The sequence below is a fragment of the Dermacentor albipictus genome, chromosome 1 (genome assembly GCF_038994185.2).
Source record: "Dermacentor albipictus isolate Rhodes 1998 colony chromosome 1, USDA_Dalb.pri_finalv2, whole genome shotgun sequence".
NCBI lineage: Eukaryota > Metazoa > Arthropoda > Arachnida > Ixodida > Ixodidae > Dermacentor > Dermacentor albipictus.
The window spans coordinates 146373275-146387608 of record NC_091821.1 but is presented as its reverse complement, the minus strand read 5'-3'; the positions used below and the strand labels follow the sequence as shown (position 1 = coordinate 146387608).

Below are 14334 nucleotides of genomic sequence, written 5' to 3'. Positions count from 1 at the left end.
TGCTACACTGGGGCTGATCAAGCACATTTGCGATAATGAGTGTAAAGGAAATAGCAAGAGGAATGCAATACAACAGCTTCTTCAAAAAGAATTAGTGCAGGGTAAAAAGGAATGTCTGAATAATGGGTGAGTTTTCATATTCTGGAAATCGCCAACACCAATGGTGATGAGCCTCTCACTTTATTTTGCCATATGTGAGATTTGGGCTAACTAGCCCTGTAATGTCACCTCTACAGCAACTGTATTTAGGACGCCAGACATTTCAGCAGTTAGTTAATTTGATTTCATTATTTCATGATACTTCAGGATGGAAAATATAGATGCCAAGAACATTTGTCACTTAACACTCTCATATTCACTAATGGCATGTCAGTTACATTTGAGGCTTCTTTATGATATTGTTTCACTTCCCATGACTGTCATCTGTTTGTTCAAACTGCGTATAGCAGCTCATTAGTGTACATCACAGTTTTAGTATTACTGTGTAAAGATGAAGTATAGTAGTATTAGTTACAGGTCATTAATGAAAATGACAAGCAAAGTAGGCTAATTAGGCATTAACAAATATTTAAGGTTAGTAACTGTGTAGTAATTAGTGTTAGACAGTAGAACTGCACTGTTGTAACTGTGCCCATAGTTGAACTCTCATTACAGTTCAAGAAGGCACTGATTCATTTGAATTATCATTCCCCCACAGGAACAATATTGTGACAGTGTGAGCCATACAGCACCTTATGCTGGTCTGGGTAAACTAAATGTTACAGAAAGGAGTTCTATTTCTAATATCTTTGATGTTATCTTATAGTCTAACATTATTCTTTGCATTATTTTCTAAAATAATAACTAAGTGCATGGCGGTAATTCTCACTGGCAGCTCTTCTGATGCTGCAGTTCTGTGTCACCAGAACTGCCATGTTTATCACTGCTTAGGTGACAGTGCATAGGGAGGTTTCAAAGGTTTCCACTTTATGCAATTGTCAACTGAATGCTGCACATAATCTTAAAATCTGGATTCCATGTAGCAGTACTGATTCTTAAAGGTGCCCTGAAACACTTTTAAAACATAGTGAGAAAGCATTGCCAGTCTGTAGAATAGGCTCCTGAGGCAATGTGTGCCAAATATGATTGAAGTTCATGCGGAAGGGAATTTTCAATCTCGTGTCAAAAACAGTGAAAAATCACTTGTTCTTGCCTCCACAATGTTATCATGCAGTGTCATTGCGAGCAGCGATGCCTACCAACAGCAATTGGCTGATTTCGTGATTGCGAAAACATTATCAGTAATACTATATTGCTAATTTTGAGTTAAATAAATCAAAAATATGTATGTCTACGATCTCAAAAAGATGAATATCATTTCATCTTTGCACTGCTAGTCTACACATGACATTTGCATCTAGCTGCGTCTGCTGATGCGGCCTCCAAGGTAGCAGCGGCATGCTGCGCAGCGCAGTTTACCACAGCTGCCACGGGATGCCACAATGAGCCTTCTCGCCACCAAAATGCCCAACTTTTGGGTGGGGCTTTACCCCCTTTGTTTCTCTCCTGTATAGCTTCCAGTGCCCTAGTGGAAACAAAAGGAGAGAGAAAGCCACTCATCGCTGTGATAAGTATGTGTAACTCCGCTTATACTTGAAGGATTCAAAATAATTTTGCAGCAGTACATTTGTAAGGCAATGTCCTTTAACAGTGACACCATTCTATGATTAATTAGAAAAGTGTTTCAGGGCACCTTTAGATGTAATATAGCTTATTCAATGCTTTTACAGAAGCAGGCTGAGGGTTTGAAGAGCCAAAATGATGGAAATGAAAAAGAAAGGCAGATATGACATTTTTGCTTTCCTGTCTATGAAAGTCTTACTTCTTTGCACCCTCAATGCATCAGAACAATTAGCCTGAAAATCAATGTTTGTTTGAGAAAAGCAGGTATCAAGACAAAGTAAACCACTGTTGTGGCTCTTCAGTTACTATTCTCTGAAACACTGCATAAGTTGCAGGTGAAAAGAAAACATCCTATCTGAACAAATAAATGTGAAGAAGTATACTTTTTACAGCTGATAAAATAAAATATAGATACCATGCATCCCCTATCATGCAACGAGCTTTAGAAGAAAGATTGATCACTTTGCATGAACGAATCTAATTGGATATTGTTCACGGATGAGCTGAGCAGCCACCAGTAATATCGTTCATGACGTTCCATGACTTCATTATAAATTATCTAGCTCATTAGTTACAATCCTAATTGCCAAGGTGACAATTAAAAATATTTATAGGAAATTGTAAGTAACATCAAGCTGGGATGTTTTCAGCAAGATACTATTTGAATGCTTATTTCTGTCTGGCTGAAAAAAGAAAGCTTGTGAGACATGAGAAATACCACGTGGCTACACACCCATTCACACTAGAAAGCAGCACCCTCAAAAAATGCTCACGAGAGCTGGAACAGGATGTTGCAGCACGAAAGCTTACACTATCTCGGGCACCTTTTGCATTGCAGGTAGGCAATGTGGGAGGAAACACTCGTGCATTTTGTTTTATTATGTTTAATTAACTGATGCAGCTCTGTTAGCTATTTGTGAGACGTCATGCTACGCATATTTGGCTTGTGTGTGCAACAATCTCCTATAAGAAATTCAGTTCACAGTACATTGTGAGTGCCATACAGTCATAATGGCTACCTTCAAAGCTTTGTTTTTCTCTTTTTGAGGAATTTGACATTTTGTTTCATTACTGCATCATAATTTGCTAATTTCTGAGGAGATACAGATCTGCTGATGTTTGGCAAAAATAAACACTGCACTGCCACACGCCTGTCCATATTCGAGGATTAGCTTTGGGATAAAAAGCCCCATTAATTGCTACTTTCAATTCTACAAACATTTTTCGTACTTCTTTGGTAGGTTGTAAGTAGTACTTAGAGATACTCCTGTTTCAACAAAATTACTGATCTAGGAAAATAAATGTGTGATACCAGCCATCTTACTATAGCAGAGTTCTGCTACACTGTTATATTCACAAACAGGAAATGTTAGGTTATCTATCAAAGTTCACCTCAATTGTCACAACTTGTTTTGAAAAAAAAAAAGATGAACGAAATTTGCAGTCGCAGTTTTACAGAGTTGTCCTTGTATTTGTGGAACTGGTTTGTGGCACTATGCAAATTTTTGCACCAGCTCTCCATTCAGTGTTTTGTCACATGGAAATATAGAAAGCACTGTCAGTGCCTGGCTATCATTAAGCTGCTGTCAAGTCATTAGTATTTAACCATAACCTTGAAATGGGATGCTAGATTGGCATTCTCTTTTATGTAGCAGTAAACATCTATTTTTATTTTTATTGTAGTATTTAGGAAATATTATACTTAGATATTGAGATTTCAGCTCTTTTGCTCTCTGGATGAAGTTCATAGTGCCTGCAGCAGCCTAACCATTGCATATATAGAAGTTAAAAATATGGTACTTCTAATTAATTCCTCAAACTTTACACAAGGGAATGATCAAGAAAGGTATGAGGTAGTGCCCTATGTAAAGTCGCAAGAAAAGTGGTAAAGGCAGTTCTGTCAGTGCTATACACAATGGCAATATACTATCTTCAATATAGCTGTGTTTGCACCCATAAATCCTTTGTCAGAATGCCTATGTCACAGTGACGAAAAGAGATATGCATTAATTTTAAGTACATTAATGCAAATAGGAGTATAGTAGGAAAGGTTTATTTAAGGATGGTAGTTATGCAGGTTTGGCACCAAGATCTCATAATTTGCATAAATTCAAAAGGAATTTTTTGGCAGCTGGAGAATAAAAACAGTTATACAGTGCAGAACATGATGAAGCCTGGAATAAATTTAAATTTCATAGTAATATTGTGCTGAAACTATTTATCACTAAATTGTTTTCCAATTTGTACTTACACGAAAGTTACGTGTAATGCTGGTAAAACACAGAGTAATGTTTTGTAGGTGTTTTTATAACCTGTCACAGCCATTCATTTTTTAATTTGTTTCATCTCCAGGTTTTTCTACTTATGCATATACACAAAGTTTCTTTCCTGTAGTTTAAATCTGGAAGCCTTGCAGTGCTGCACATAAACAATGTACATAATTAAAAGGCATCTTTTATTCACATGCCATTTACATATTGGGTGTAATTTTTTCTGTATAAACCATGTGTGCTTTATCTTCAAGAAAGGAAATATTACAGTGGATTAACCCCTCCCATGCCACGTTATTGCCCTGAATGCTGACCAAAAATGGCCAGATTATTTAAAAACAACCAGTTGTCAACATGTTTTAATTCCCCCAGAAAGAATAATGCCACCTTTTCTTGCACTGTCTCACGGATTTTGTGTTGCCATCTACCAAAAGCATGACTAATCACTGAGACAAAGCTAGGCTTGTTCATGGCATTGCTAGAAAATGCAAAGTACCACTGAGGAGTTGAGCTCGTCCTTGGCTGTTTTTACCAGAAATACATGGATGAACCCAGCTCGTCCAAGGCACGGAAGGAGTTAATATCATATGTTAGTCTACATTTATACTTAGTAGGACTGTTTCTGTTTTACTAGAAACAGTTTTCTAGAAGTGTGATGGAAAGTTATGTTCACATGTCCTTTTAATTTTAGACAAGGCTGCTGTCAGCAGCTTTGCTCTTGTTTTGCAAAATTTTGGTCTTTGAGCTGCGACTGTTAGCTTAAACTGTAGCTGTAACATGCTGCAAGGTCTTGCTTTATATCTTGGAGAATTTCAGAACTGTGTATATGTTTGTTAGTAGATGGCACACACCCCCATAGTCTGTCCCACTTCCACATACCTGCCAAGCACTGGAATGCTGCCACTGCAGCTAACCGCAGCGGCACAAAATGAGCTGTTCTACCATTATGTAGAAACACTGGCTCTGTATAGTGAAGATAATTTTATAACATTGCAATGTATCTGTTCTTAAGGTATGCATTGTTCAATGTAGCTATTAAGTACATCTAGGCACATAGGCATTTGCACATTTGTTCACACAGAAGAAATGTAGATTACAGCATTCAGCTTAGCTCAAATCCACTCTCCCAATTAGAAAACAGTTCTGAATATGAAGCTAGAGGTTGTTCCAAGTTGGCACCACAACTGTGAAAGTACCGGCATAGAATCTTTTAATTTTAATGGTTTATTCATGCTGTTTGAAATATTGTGTATATTTCAATTCCTGTATATATATATATATATATATATATATATATATATATATATATATATATATATATATGACTATACAGATCTCACTGAATGGCGATATTAACATAGTATTTTTTTTATCTCAGTAACTAATATATGAGGTTTTCCTATGTAGTGTGATTGATCACAGTATAGCTCAATTATACAGTTTAAAGAGCGCAGTATAGTAGCTGTTTATGCCCATGGTTCATAGCCCCCAGTGCCAAGAGTAATAAATACCACCAGTTTTTTACACCTTTTAGAAAATCACCTTCAGCAGATAACACAGTTCTGAATATATTACACAGCTGCATTACTTGAAGTGGCAGGAATTAGTTGTACCACAATTCACTAAGGGTGTTTGAATAGCAAAAATTTCAAATCAAATCAAGTACAAATATTTGAGAAAAATTATCTTGAAATATCAAATATTCCAAATTTCTAAAAAATAAGTGGAATGAAAAGTCCCATGGAGTCTATTTGACAAGAAAAGGCTTGCTTACATTATTTGATATGTTTAATGTCATTAACAACAGGATGTCAGATCACCTGAGAAGCTTGTAAATGGGAAACAAAAGAAAATATGATTGTATCTGGGGCATGATGACAGTGACAGTAATGAATAAAAGGAAGCAGCTGTACATCACAGATGCATGCAGTAGAATGTAGTGCTCATTAAAGTAACTAAGAACAATAGTACTGCACTGCGTATTGTTTTGAAGGAATCCAAGCATGGCCAAATTGGCCAAATAATAAATTGCTTTGTCTAAGTAGAGACAGCAAACTCGTAGACTGCTTAAGGCGAGACATGCTTACTTAATGGCTGGTAACTGTTGTGCATAAGTGACCTCCTCCATGTTCAGGAACTGGATCATGTGCGGAAGAACCGTGGCTCTCATGGACCAGAATCATTCAGACAAGTCTCCATTTCTATCAGTCTTTCTGCCTGTAGACTGCAAAAACTGTTGTTGTCCCTTAAAGCATTCAAATGAAATGAATATTCGGCAACTTCGAATGGTGAATTCTTGAATACAAATAGAACTGAATACAAATCTAAATATGAATTGAACTGCAAAAATTTGATTGATATTTGATTTATATTTAGAATTTTTAATATTTGCACGCCCCTTCAAATGACAATCTGCAATAAGCTAATCAACAAATTCTACTAATCAACTTATGTTTAATTGCATTAACGCACATATTACATTTGCAGGATTTGAGCCAACCTGTGCTTAAAGCTTGTCTGTTTTATGTGAATTTCGAGACTAGCGAGAGTGTTGAGGTGTGAATTCCCAATACTGCAGCGAAATGTGCCAGCGTTTCAGTTATTTGTTTACAAGGCCTTTGTTATGCATTGCGAGACAAAGTTGCATTACACACCAATATATTTTGTTACATTTTGAGGGTGTATATCTCAAATGTGGTATTGTCCTGATGATTCCTACTGAATGGTCGTGCCATGATAATTGACTGATTTCAGTTGCACAACTGTAATGTGTGCCCTAAACTCACTGATTAAAAATGTAATTAGAGCAGTTGTGTAAGTCCATTAGCTGCACATTGTTATTTGCTGTGCTAGTAACATCCACCTCTTTGAATAACCGATCTGAAAAGCAAGATTCATGTTATTTGTCGTGGGCGATTCTTCAAAAATGCTGGCAGATGAAAAAAAAAAGTGGTAGGTGTGTTCTGTTTACCATAAGCAACCAGTTAGCATCTCTAATTGTTTTTGAATGCATTAGTACCGCCTTTGTGCTAATGATTTAGTACAATTTTCTTGAGATGAGTGTGCGAAATTACTAAGGCATGATGCAACGTTACAGCTACTACAGCTACCTTAACTTGGAATAAGTGGACGTGCAGGCATAGATGATGGGTTTTAATTATGATCAAGCATAATGTATAAGCAAAAGTATTCAATAGTTACGAGTGTTATGTTGCATGTGTACAAGTTTTTGTATCTCTACAATGTGCTCATAAGTCTCATAAGCAGTGGTCATGCTGCAATTGCAGCTGTGGTCTCACGGAAGCAGTGAACAATTGCTGTGCAGACGCTCAAATGCACATGTTCTTTTCACAAACGGTACTGTTGCAACTAACGTAAAGTTTCACTGGGACAACAGGATCACATTTAAGTGTTAAACAGGTGTTCCTCCAAGGGCACACACACACACATGTCATGGTAGCATTTCTCAGGCTGGTACATGTCCTCCAAGGGAAGTTTTTGAACACCACAATAGTGTTCCCATTTGCCTAGTGGAATTGTTAGTTATTTCTCTTTTTTTAATTCCCTACTACAGAGATATCACGTGCTCTTAAAATGTGCTTTTTTTTTAACCACAGGTGACAACTATATCATCCTGTACTACTATACTCTTTTTGTTGAACCACAGGAGACTACGTCATCCTGTACACAAATTGGAAGCTGCTGCTCATCCACTGTTTTGTTTTTATATTTATGAATTATGCAAGTTGTTTGTTAGAATGGTTGATTACCTTTAATTCCTGTAGATACACTAGTCACATTTGTTTTCACCATGCAGATTACTTCATGTATAACTAATTCCAGCTGTGTAGTTGCATTTTTTCTATCTATTTCCCCAAAATTATGCATTATGCCTGTACCTGCAGAACACAGAGTTTGCATGAGTTTCATTGTATGAGGTATAATTTTGTATTCGTACACAGACGAATCGCTGCAATTTTTTAGAAGGGTGTTATAACCTACTCATCCATGTATAATTTTAAGATATCCCACCTTCATATTTCTGTCATATATCCTACATTTCAATATCTGGAAAAACATGCTCAAGTCACTACAATCATTGCCATAGTTTTCCTATTACTGGAAACTATATACCAATACTTCTTTTTTTCTTAATGTTTAGCTTCAGTGTAATAGTCAAGCTTGAAGCATATTATAAGAGTACTGCAGAGAAGCTTAGAGTACCTAGCTTAATAGAGGAAACTGTGAGAGTTTTACAATTGGAATACTCAACAGCAGCATAACCCAGTGCCAAAAGAAACCAATGCCTTCCATTTCGAGACTGCACTTGTTATCCTGTCGAAACCTTACAAGTCGAGACTGGTTTCGTATGACACTAGCAGAGACTAAATTTTTATTTGAATGTCTATTTTTTCATTGTGCCAGAACTCTAAGCATAATTAACCTTGCGTAAGTGAATTGTAGCACATGGGATTGAAGATAGATCTAGAAGAGCCTACCCCACAACCGAACAGCACTAAGGCCAAGAAAGAAGAAATGAAATACAAATGCATACTTAAAGCTAAAATTTTTGGTCCACTACGTACAATACATTTACTCATTTATAAAACTACCATATTATATACTGAAAAGATTTTGCGCCAAAAAACAACACACACAAGAAAGACGACGACACCACGAGCATAAAGTTTTCTTGTGTGTGTTGTTTTTTGGCGCAACATCTTTTCAGTATGCAAGATCACCAACTAGCCCAGCAGTTAACTCTTATAAAATACCATATTATCTTCAACAACATATTCAAATGCCATATTTTTGCACATATTGGCCATGCCAGAAACACAATTTTAGTGGCAATTACAGGATGCATGCAAATTTTCAGCTTGATGTGGCTTCATGGCAATGTATGATGCCACTGTCAATGGGCCCATAGCCAAATGCCATAGCAGATGTTTCAGCAGCAACTGTCTCTAATGAATAAAAATAGTGAATTCGAGACTGAGTGGTAATGATCACTGGTCAATATTCATAGCACTGGCAGTTATAAATTATGCAATAACTACCTGTAAGCTCTTGAATTAACTAAAGCTTGCTTTTACTTTTACTAACTTTACCATATAAGTTGCACTTACGAAATTGCAGCCATTTAGTGCACAAGGCGTTGCACTGATTTCGAGATGTTGCCCTCCAAAACCAGCCTTGAAATGGATAAGTTTTCAATATAGCTTGGTGTCGCAGTGCTTATGAAAGGCTTTGTAGGAAAGTATGTAAACTGCCAGCGCATTTCACTGTTTGTTAATGAAAATCTTTACACTCGTGCTAGTCTTTGCATTCCTACTAGGTGGCACTGAACAGCTTCAATTTTACAGTTGTAATATGTGTGCTAAAGTTAGTAATGAACAGATAGTGGAATTTAACAAAAGAGCTTGCTGGCAATTAGTGCACAATTTCTAATGTCCATCACTGCTGGGAATTCTGGGAATTTTGTGTTCAATCCTCTATTTTTTAAAAGGAGTACTGACACAATATTTTCAACTTTTTTTGTTAAATGAAGGTCTTCGACCTCTAAACTAAACTGAAAAGTGGCAAGCCTCAGAGCAACCTAAATAATTCACTATAATAGCTTTCTAAAACCACTTTCAGTTTCTTTTCCCAGGAGGCGACTGCACTGTGATGCCATGACACAGAATGTGATCACATGGGAGGGCGACATCACAACATTTTGGCACCGGCTCACCTGGCAGTCTGTTATGCTGCTACTCAATGCACAGCCCAAGGTATCAGGTGTGTATGCATCATGATGCATACACCCCCTATGAAAGGAAACTGAAACTTGTTCATGCAAAGCTATTATACCAGGTGTTTATGCAAAGACCTTAAGCAATCTAAAAAAAATTGCCTGTGGCAAATAGCACAACTCTAGTTCTTGAGCTGGTCTACTAGAAAATGCAGACATTACTTGCTTAAGAAGTCAAAATAGATAATTGACTAATTAACAAAATTTGACTAAGTTTTTAGCTAACTACCTGTACATATTTTGGCACATCTTGCATTTGACAAATTGTAGCCAGGGGGGGTTCACAAGGCAGAGCCACTTGGAATGAATTCTCAGGATTACACTAGTTTCAAGTAATTAATACCTGAACTTTGCAAAGAAATACATTGGCGGTCCAGTTACTTTTGTGCTTCAATGCATCAGATAGTGCTCTGGTAAAATGGTAGGTGGAACAACAGTGCATTTTTGCTGTAAATTTGATGGCATATATCTTGAAAATGGTGTCATCCACAGAATTCTTTTTAAGTGGCTATGCCTAGCAGTCTCACCGGCTACAATCTGTAAATTGCATTATGTGCCGTACGGTAATTTGTTAAAAGCTTTATTTGTGAATTTTGTTAGTCGATTACACATTTCACTTTCTCATGCAAGTAATGTACTCCTCTTCGAGTAAACCAGCTCAAGGACTAGAACTGTGCTATCTGCAACAGGCAATTTTTAAAAATTGCGTAATGTATTCCCAGGAACACCTGGCATAGCAAGTTATTTAGGGTTCAGGCTTTCCTGTACTTTTTCTGCAGTTTCAAGGCTCAGGATCTTCACTTAACACAAAAAAATGTAAATAAAAAAGTCTAAAATGTGATGTCAGTACTAGTTTAATAACTGAAAACATTCATCGCTGAAAACTCACTATGTAAGCACTGCTGTGTTGATGGGTTAGTGAAGATCAAAAGTCGAGCAAATTCTTAAGAGGCCTTCAGCTCTGCCTCGATGAAAAATGTTCCTGGACGGTTATCTCAATTCTTAGTGACATTAAGAATGAGGGGATTTATTATTTTTTTTAAATAGGCACACATGCAAAACAGGGACGTGAGAAACATTAAAAGTACAATGCACCAATGCGTCCATTTTTTGTAGGCCTGCCTTTCTAAACCACAAATCCCTACTGACTTGCTCGGCTTTGTTGTTCTGAGTGGGGGAATCACTTTTACATGGCTTTGAAAAAGAGAATATTTATTTAGCATAATTACGGTTTTTGATTTTCCATAGTGTCCATCTGACATGACAATTAAATGTGTGAAAAATATAGTACGAGTGGTTGAAGGCTGCTACAAAATCTTATTTTGCCTCTTTTTGTTGTTAAATGCAAATAAAACAGAGGATACAACAATGTAGAGCGATTGCTGCACTTAGATTATTAAACACGTCTATAAATTTATAATTAGCAATGACAGACTAGTGCATCATCCCTTTCTTAATGCATATCTTCTTGCTCTTGGTTTCATAATATGTTGAAAACATTTATTTTGCAGTGATAATATCAAGATGCCCTATTTTGTTAACAGCTGGTTATGGCTTTAAATAAGCTAAGGGGTGTTCAGGTCTAATGATACTGCAAAATGCTAAAGTGCTCTTGTCATATTTAACTTGTAGGTAAGATCTTTCCATTCTGGATTGTGTCATTTGCATCTCGGTAAAACGGGAGCTCTAGCCTGGCTGACATGCCAAATTATTCCGATTGTTGGCTGAATGTCTTTTATTAAAAACGTAACTTTAATCTGTTTATGTACTAAGTAAACAGTAACTAGTCAGTACTGGTCTAATAATTTTGCTTTTCTGCTTTCACATTAAGTTTATTATAGAATAGGCTTGACAAATCTGTTAAGTAATCACTACCAGTTCACACATGGTTTTGTGTTTTCATAAGTTAGTGTGAGCACACTAAATATTTGGTCTCTGACCACAAAGCTAGTAGTTGATTGCAGTAAATTAGAACTGGGAGCTACAGTAGCTAATGAGATATGGTTACAACTGCTAAGGATTTTTCCCGTGATTGAACCACACAAAAACAGACTGACACTGTGATGCAGCCCAATGTGCAGAGCTCATTTAAAGACTGTCCTATTTGGAAAACTGCAGAAATTGGACGATACAGACATAAGAGTAGCCCTAGCTGCTTTGCATAGTTTTCTTTGCCTTTACAAGCTGGCAGCGTTTCTTGAACTTCATATTTTTCTATAGCATGTGCTATTAGCATATTAATAAGTTTGAACTCTTCCAAAAGATTCCAAATGGCCAATCACACTCTTTTACAAGTTGTTGAAAACATAAGTTACTATAGAGGTTTGACTCCTGCTACTGCAGCAGCTAAATCCCTAGTCTGTACAAGAATTCTCAGAATTATTTCTGCATTTACAGTAGTACAATGGCTTGCAGGCCTTTTTCACTGAAACGTGTTTACAGATCATACCATGTTTGCCAAAAATATTTTGTCTTGCAGCTTACTACCTGTAAGCCATGTATGACAAATGTGTTGCCAATGATGCATTGAACAGCAGGTTTACCAACACACAATGTCAGCTTGGTTGACCTAACTTAATTTTGCCTATTGGATAGAAAATGTTTACATTTCGTACAGGGGTTTGGAGTTTTCACACCCAAGTAACCATAGGTATCCAGGGCATATTCTATAAACTCCAAACATCCAGTGTCAAGACAGAATGCACGGGGCTATCCATCAGTAAACATTTATATTGAACTTTAACTGAATATGTGAACGGCATCGATAAATGTCTTTTAAAATATTTAGACAGATTTGTGAATGCTCTGAGCAGACCTCGAGCGTCATGGCAGCTTCACTCCGCCCTTCCTAAACACTTATCCTGTGCATTTTGCGAGACGTACAGAACATAGGCTAGGCTCAGGAAAAGTGTGAACCTTGCTTGTCTGGAGGATCTTCTTTTGAGCCCGGAAAAGAAAATGCTCACTAAGGATACATCGCATCAAGTACAAACTGTGGAAACTTCGTCACATTAAATCGTAACTATATATACTTCTCTGGGCATATAAAGGCAGTCTTATACCTCATCTTAAAGCACATAAGAGTGGACACTGTGACCAAACCCTTGTATCAAAAATATAATGGCTTACGACATCCTTTTCTTAAAAATATAATGCCTCACTTGATGCATGATACACGTAGTGGTCTTGCATTACATAGTGGAACACAACTGCATACAATTGTGCTCAACAACTATAGTTTATACATGGCACTGGCACAGCACACATAACAGGACAAGAAAGTGAGAGTTTGTCTCAATTTCTTGTCCCATGTTGTGCGCTGTTTCTAACTGTGTAAAATTAATCGTTCCAGGGGACACATTACTCACTATATGATAAGGGTGTGCAAGTACTGGGTTTGAAACACGACTGGTTATGGATCATATAGTCACAGTACCAAATCGAACAGCACATTTCCACTCGACACCTTTCCAATTGATATTTCAACATCATTGTACCAGAATTTCCTATGGTCTTGCCAGGCATTCATAAATCTGCCATATATCCTAAAGGAATGTGTATTGTACGTCCCGTGGTTATCCGAGGTTACATGGGAAAGTGATGCAAACTTTCCCTAATATGTCAGTAACCTGCGAAGACTTTTTCTGCAATGATGAAGGATATGTCACACTTTTGTTTTCCAGCAACAAACGTTCCTATGTTGCTCCAATTCCAGAGCAGATCCTTTTAATATACCTGATTTTTACCTCAACCCCAATGTACAACTTTACAATATGTATAACTTTTGCCTATATTGTTAATAAATGGTGCTTACCCTGTTGTCTGACTGCGTAAATCATTTGTAAACCATGTATAAAACAAGGAATCTGTAATTGTCTCAAGGTGCTGTCCACAAACCAAGTTTAGGCATCTTTTTGCATGTGTACTAAATCGTTCTACAGGGCATTTCACGTAACCTGAGCCAAACATTAAAAATATGCAAATGCCACATAGCTGGACCAAACCAAGGTTATATTTTTTGCTGTCGCTTGGAGATGCATGGATTATTTTTTCCATTTTGCCTGATTACATAATTATTCTTAATTAACTTCTCAATTATTATAATTATATGGAAAGTGTCAATGAGAAAATTGTGGAGCAACATTAAAAAATCCCAATACAGTTTTCTGCTGCTAAATATGTGCTACAGAAGTGTTTTTCCGAGCGTGAAATAATCCCACGAAAACATGTGAAATTGACGAGCAACTGGCCACTCGAGGCATGGGCTTCTTTCTGGGGAAAACACCTTTATGTAGCAGGTATTGAGCAACAGAAAGCTGTATCGGGAGTTTCCCCATGTTGCTCGACAGCTTTCTCGAAATATTTCATTTAATTATAATTGAGAAGTTGATTATAATTACATAATTAGGCAGAATGAAAAAAATAATCCGAGTATCTCCAAGTGACGGCAAACATTACCTTGGTTCCGTCCAACTACGTAGCATTTGCATATAGACTTCGTGCACTGCCTATAGAGGCACCACTGATAGCCACCTAGTGGGCGCTTCCAACAGTACGCGCGGGAGCAGTAGCAGACGACAACCCTTTGCAGCAAGGATGGCTGGAGTT

The 14334-nt window shown here is 37.1% G+C and overlaps 1 protein-coding gene across 5 annotated transcripts in view; it reads left to right on the top strand.

Moving 5' to 3' along the window:
- Positions 1-14334, top strand: part of LOC135911026 (uncharacterized) — a 79943-nt gene that overhangs the window by 20530 nt on the left and 45079 nt on the right. The window contains exon 7 of one of the 5 annotated variants that reach the window (XM_070526999.1): positions 9573-13549. The exons of 1 other annotated variant lie outside the window; for it this stretch is intronic. In XM_070526999.1, coding sequence (XP_070383100.1) covers positions 9573-9611 — 39 coding nt within the window. In that variant the 3' untranslated portion in view covers positions 9612-13549. 3 more of the 5 variants (XM_065443117.1, XM_065443114.2, XM_065443115.1) reach the window with 3 other exon arrangements.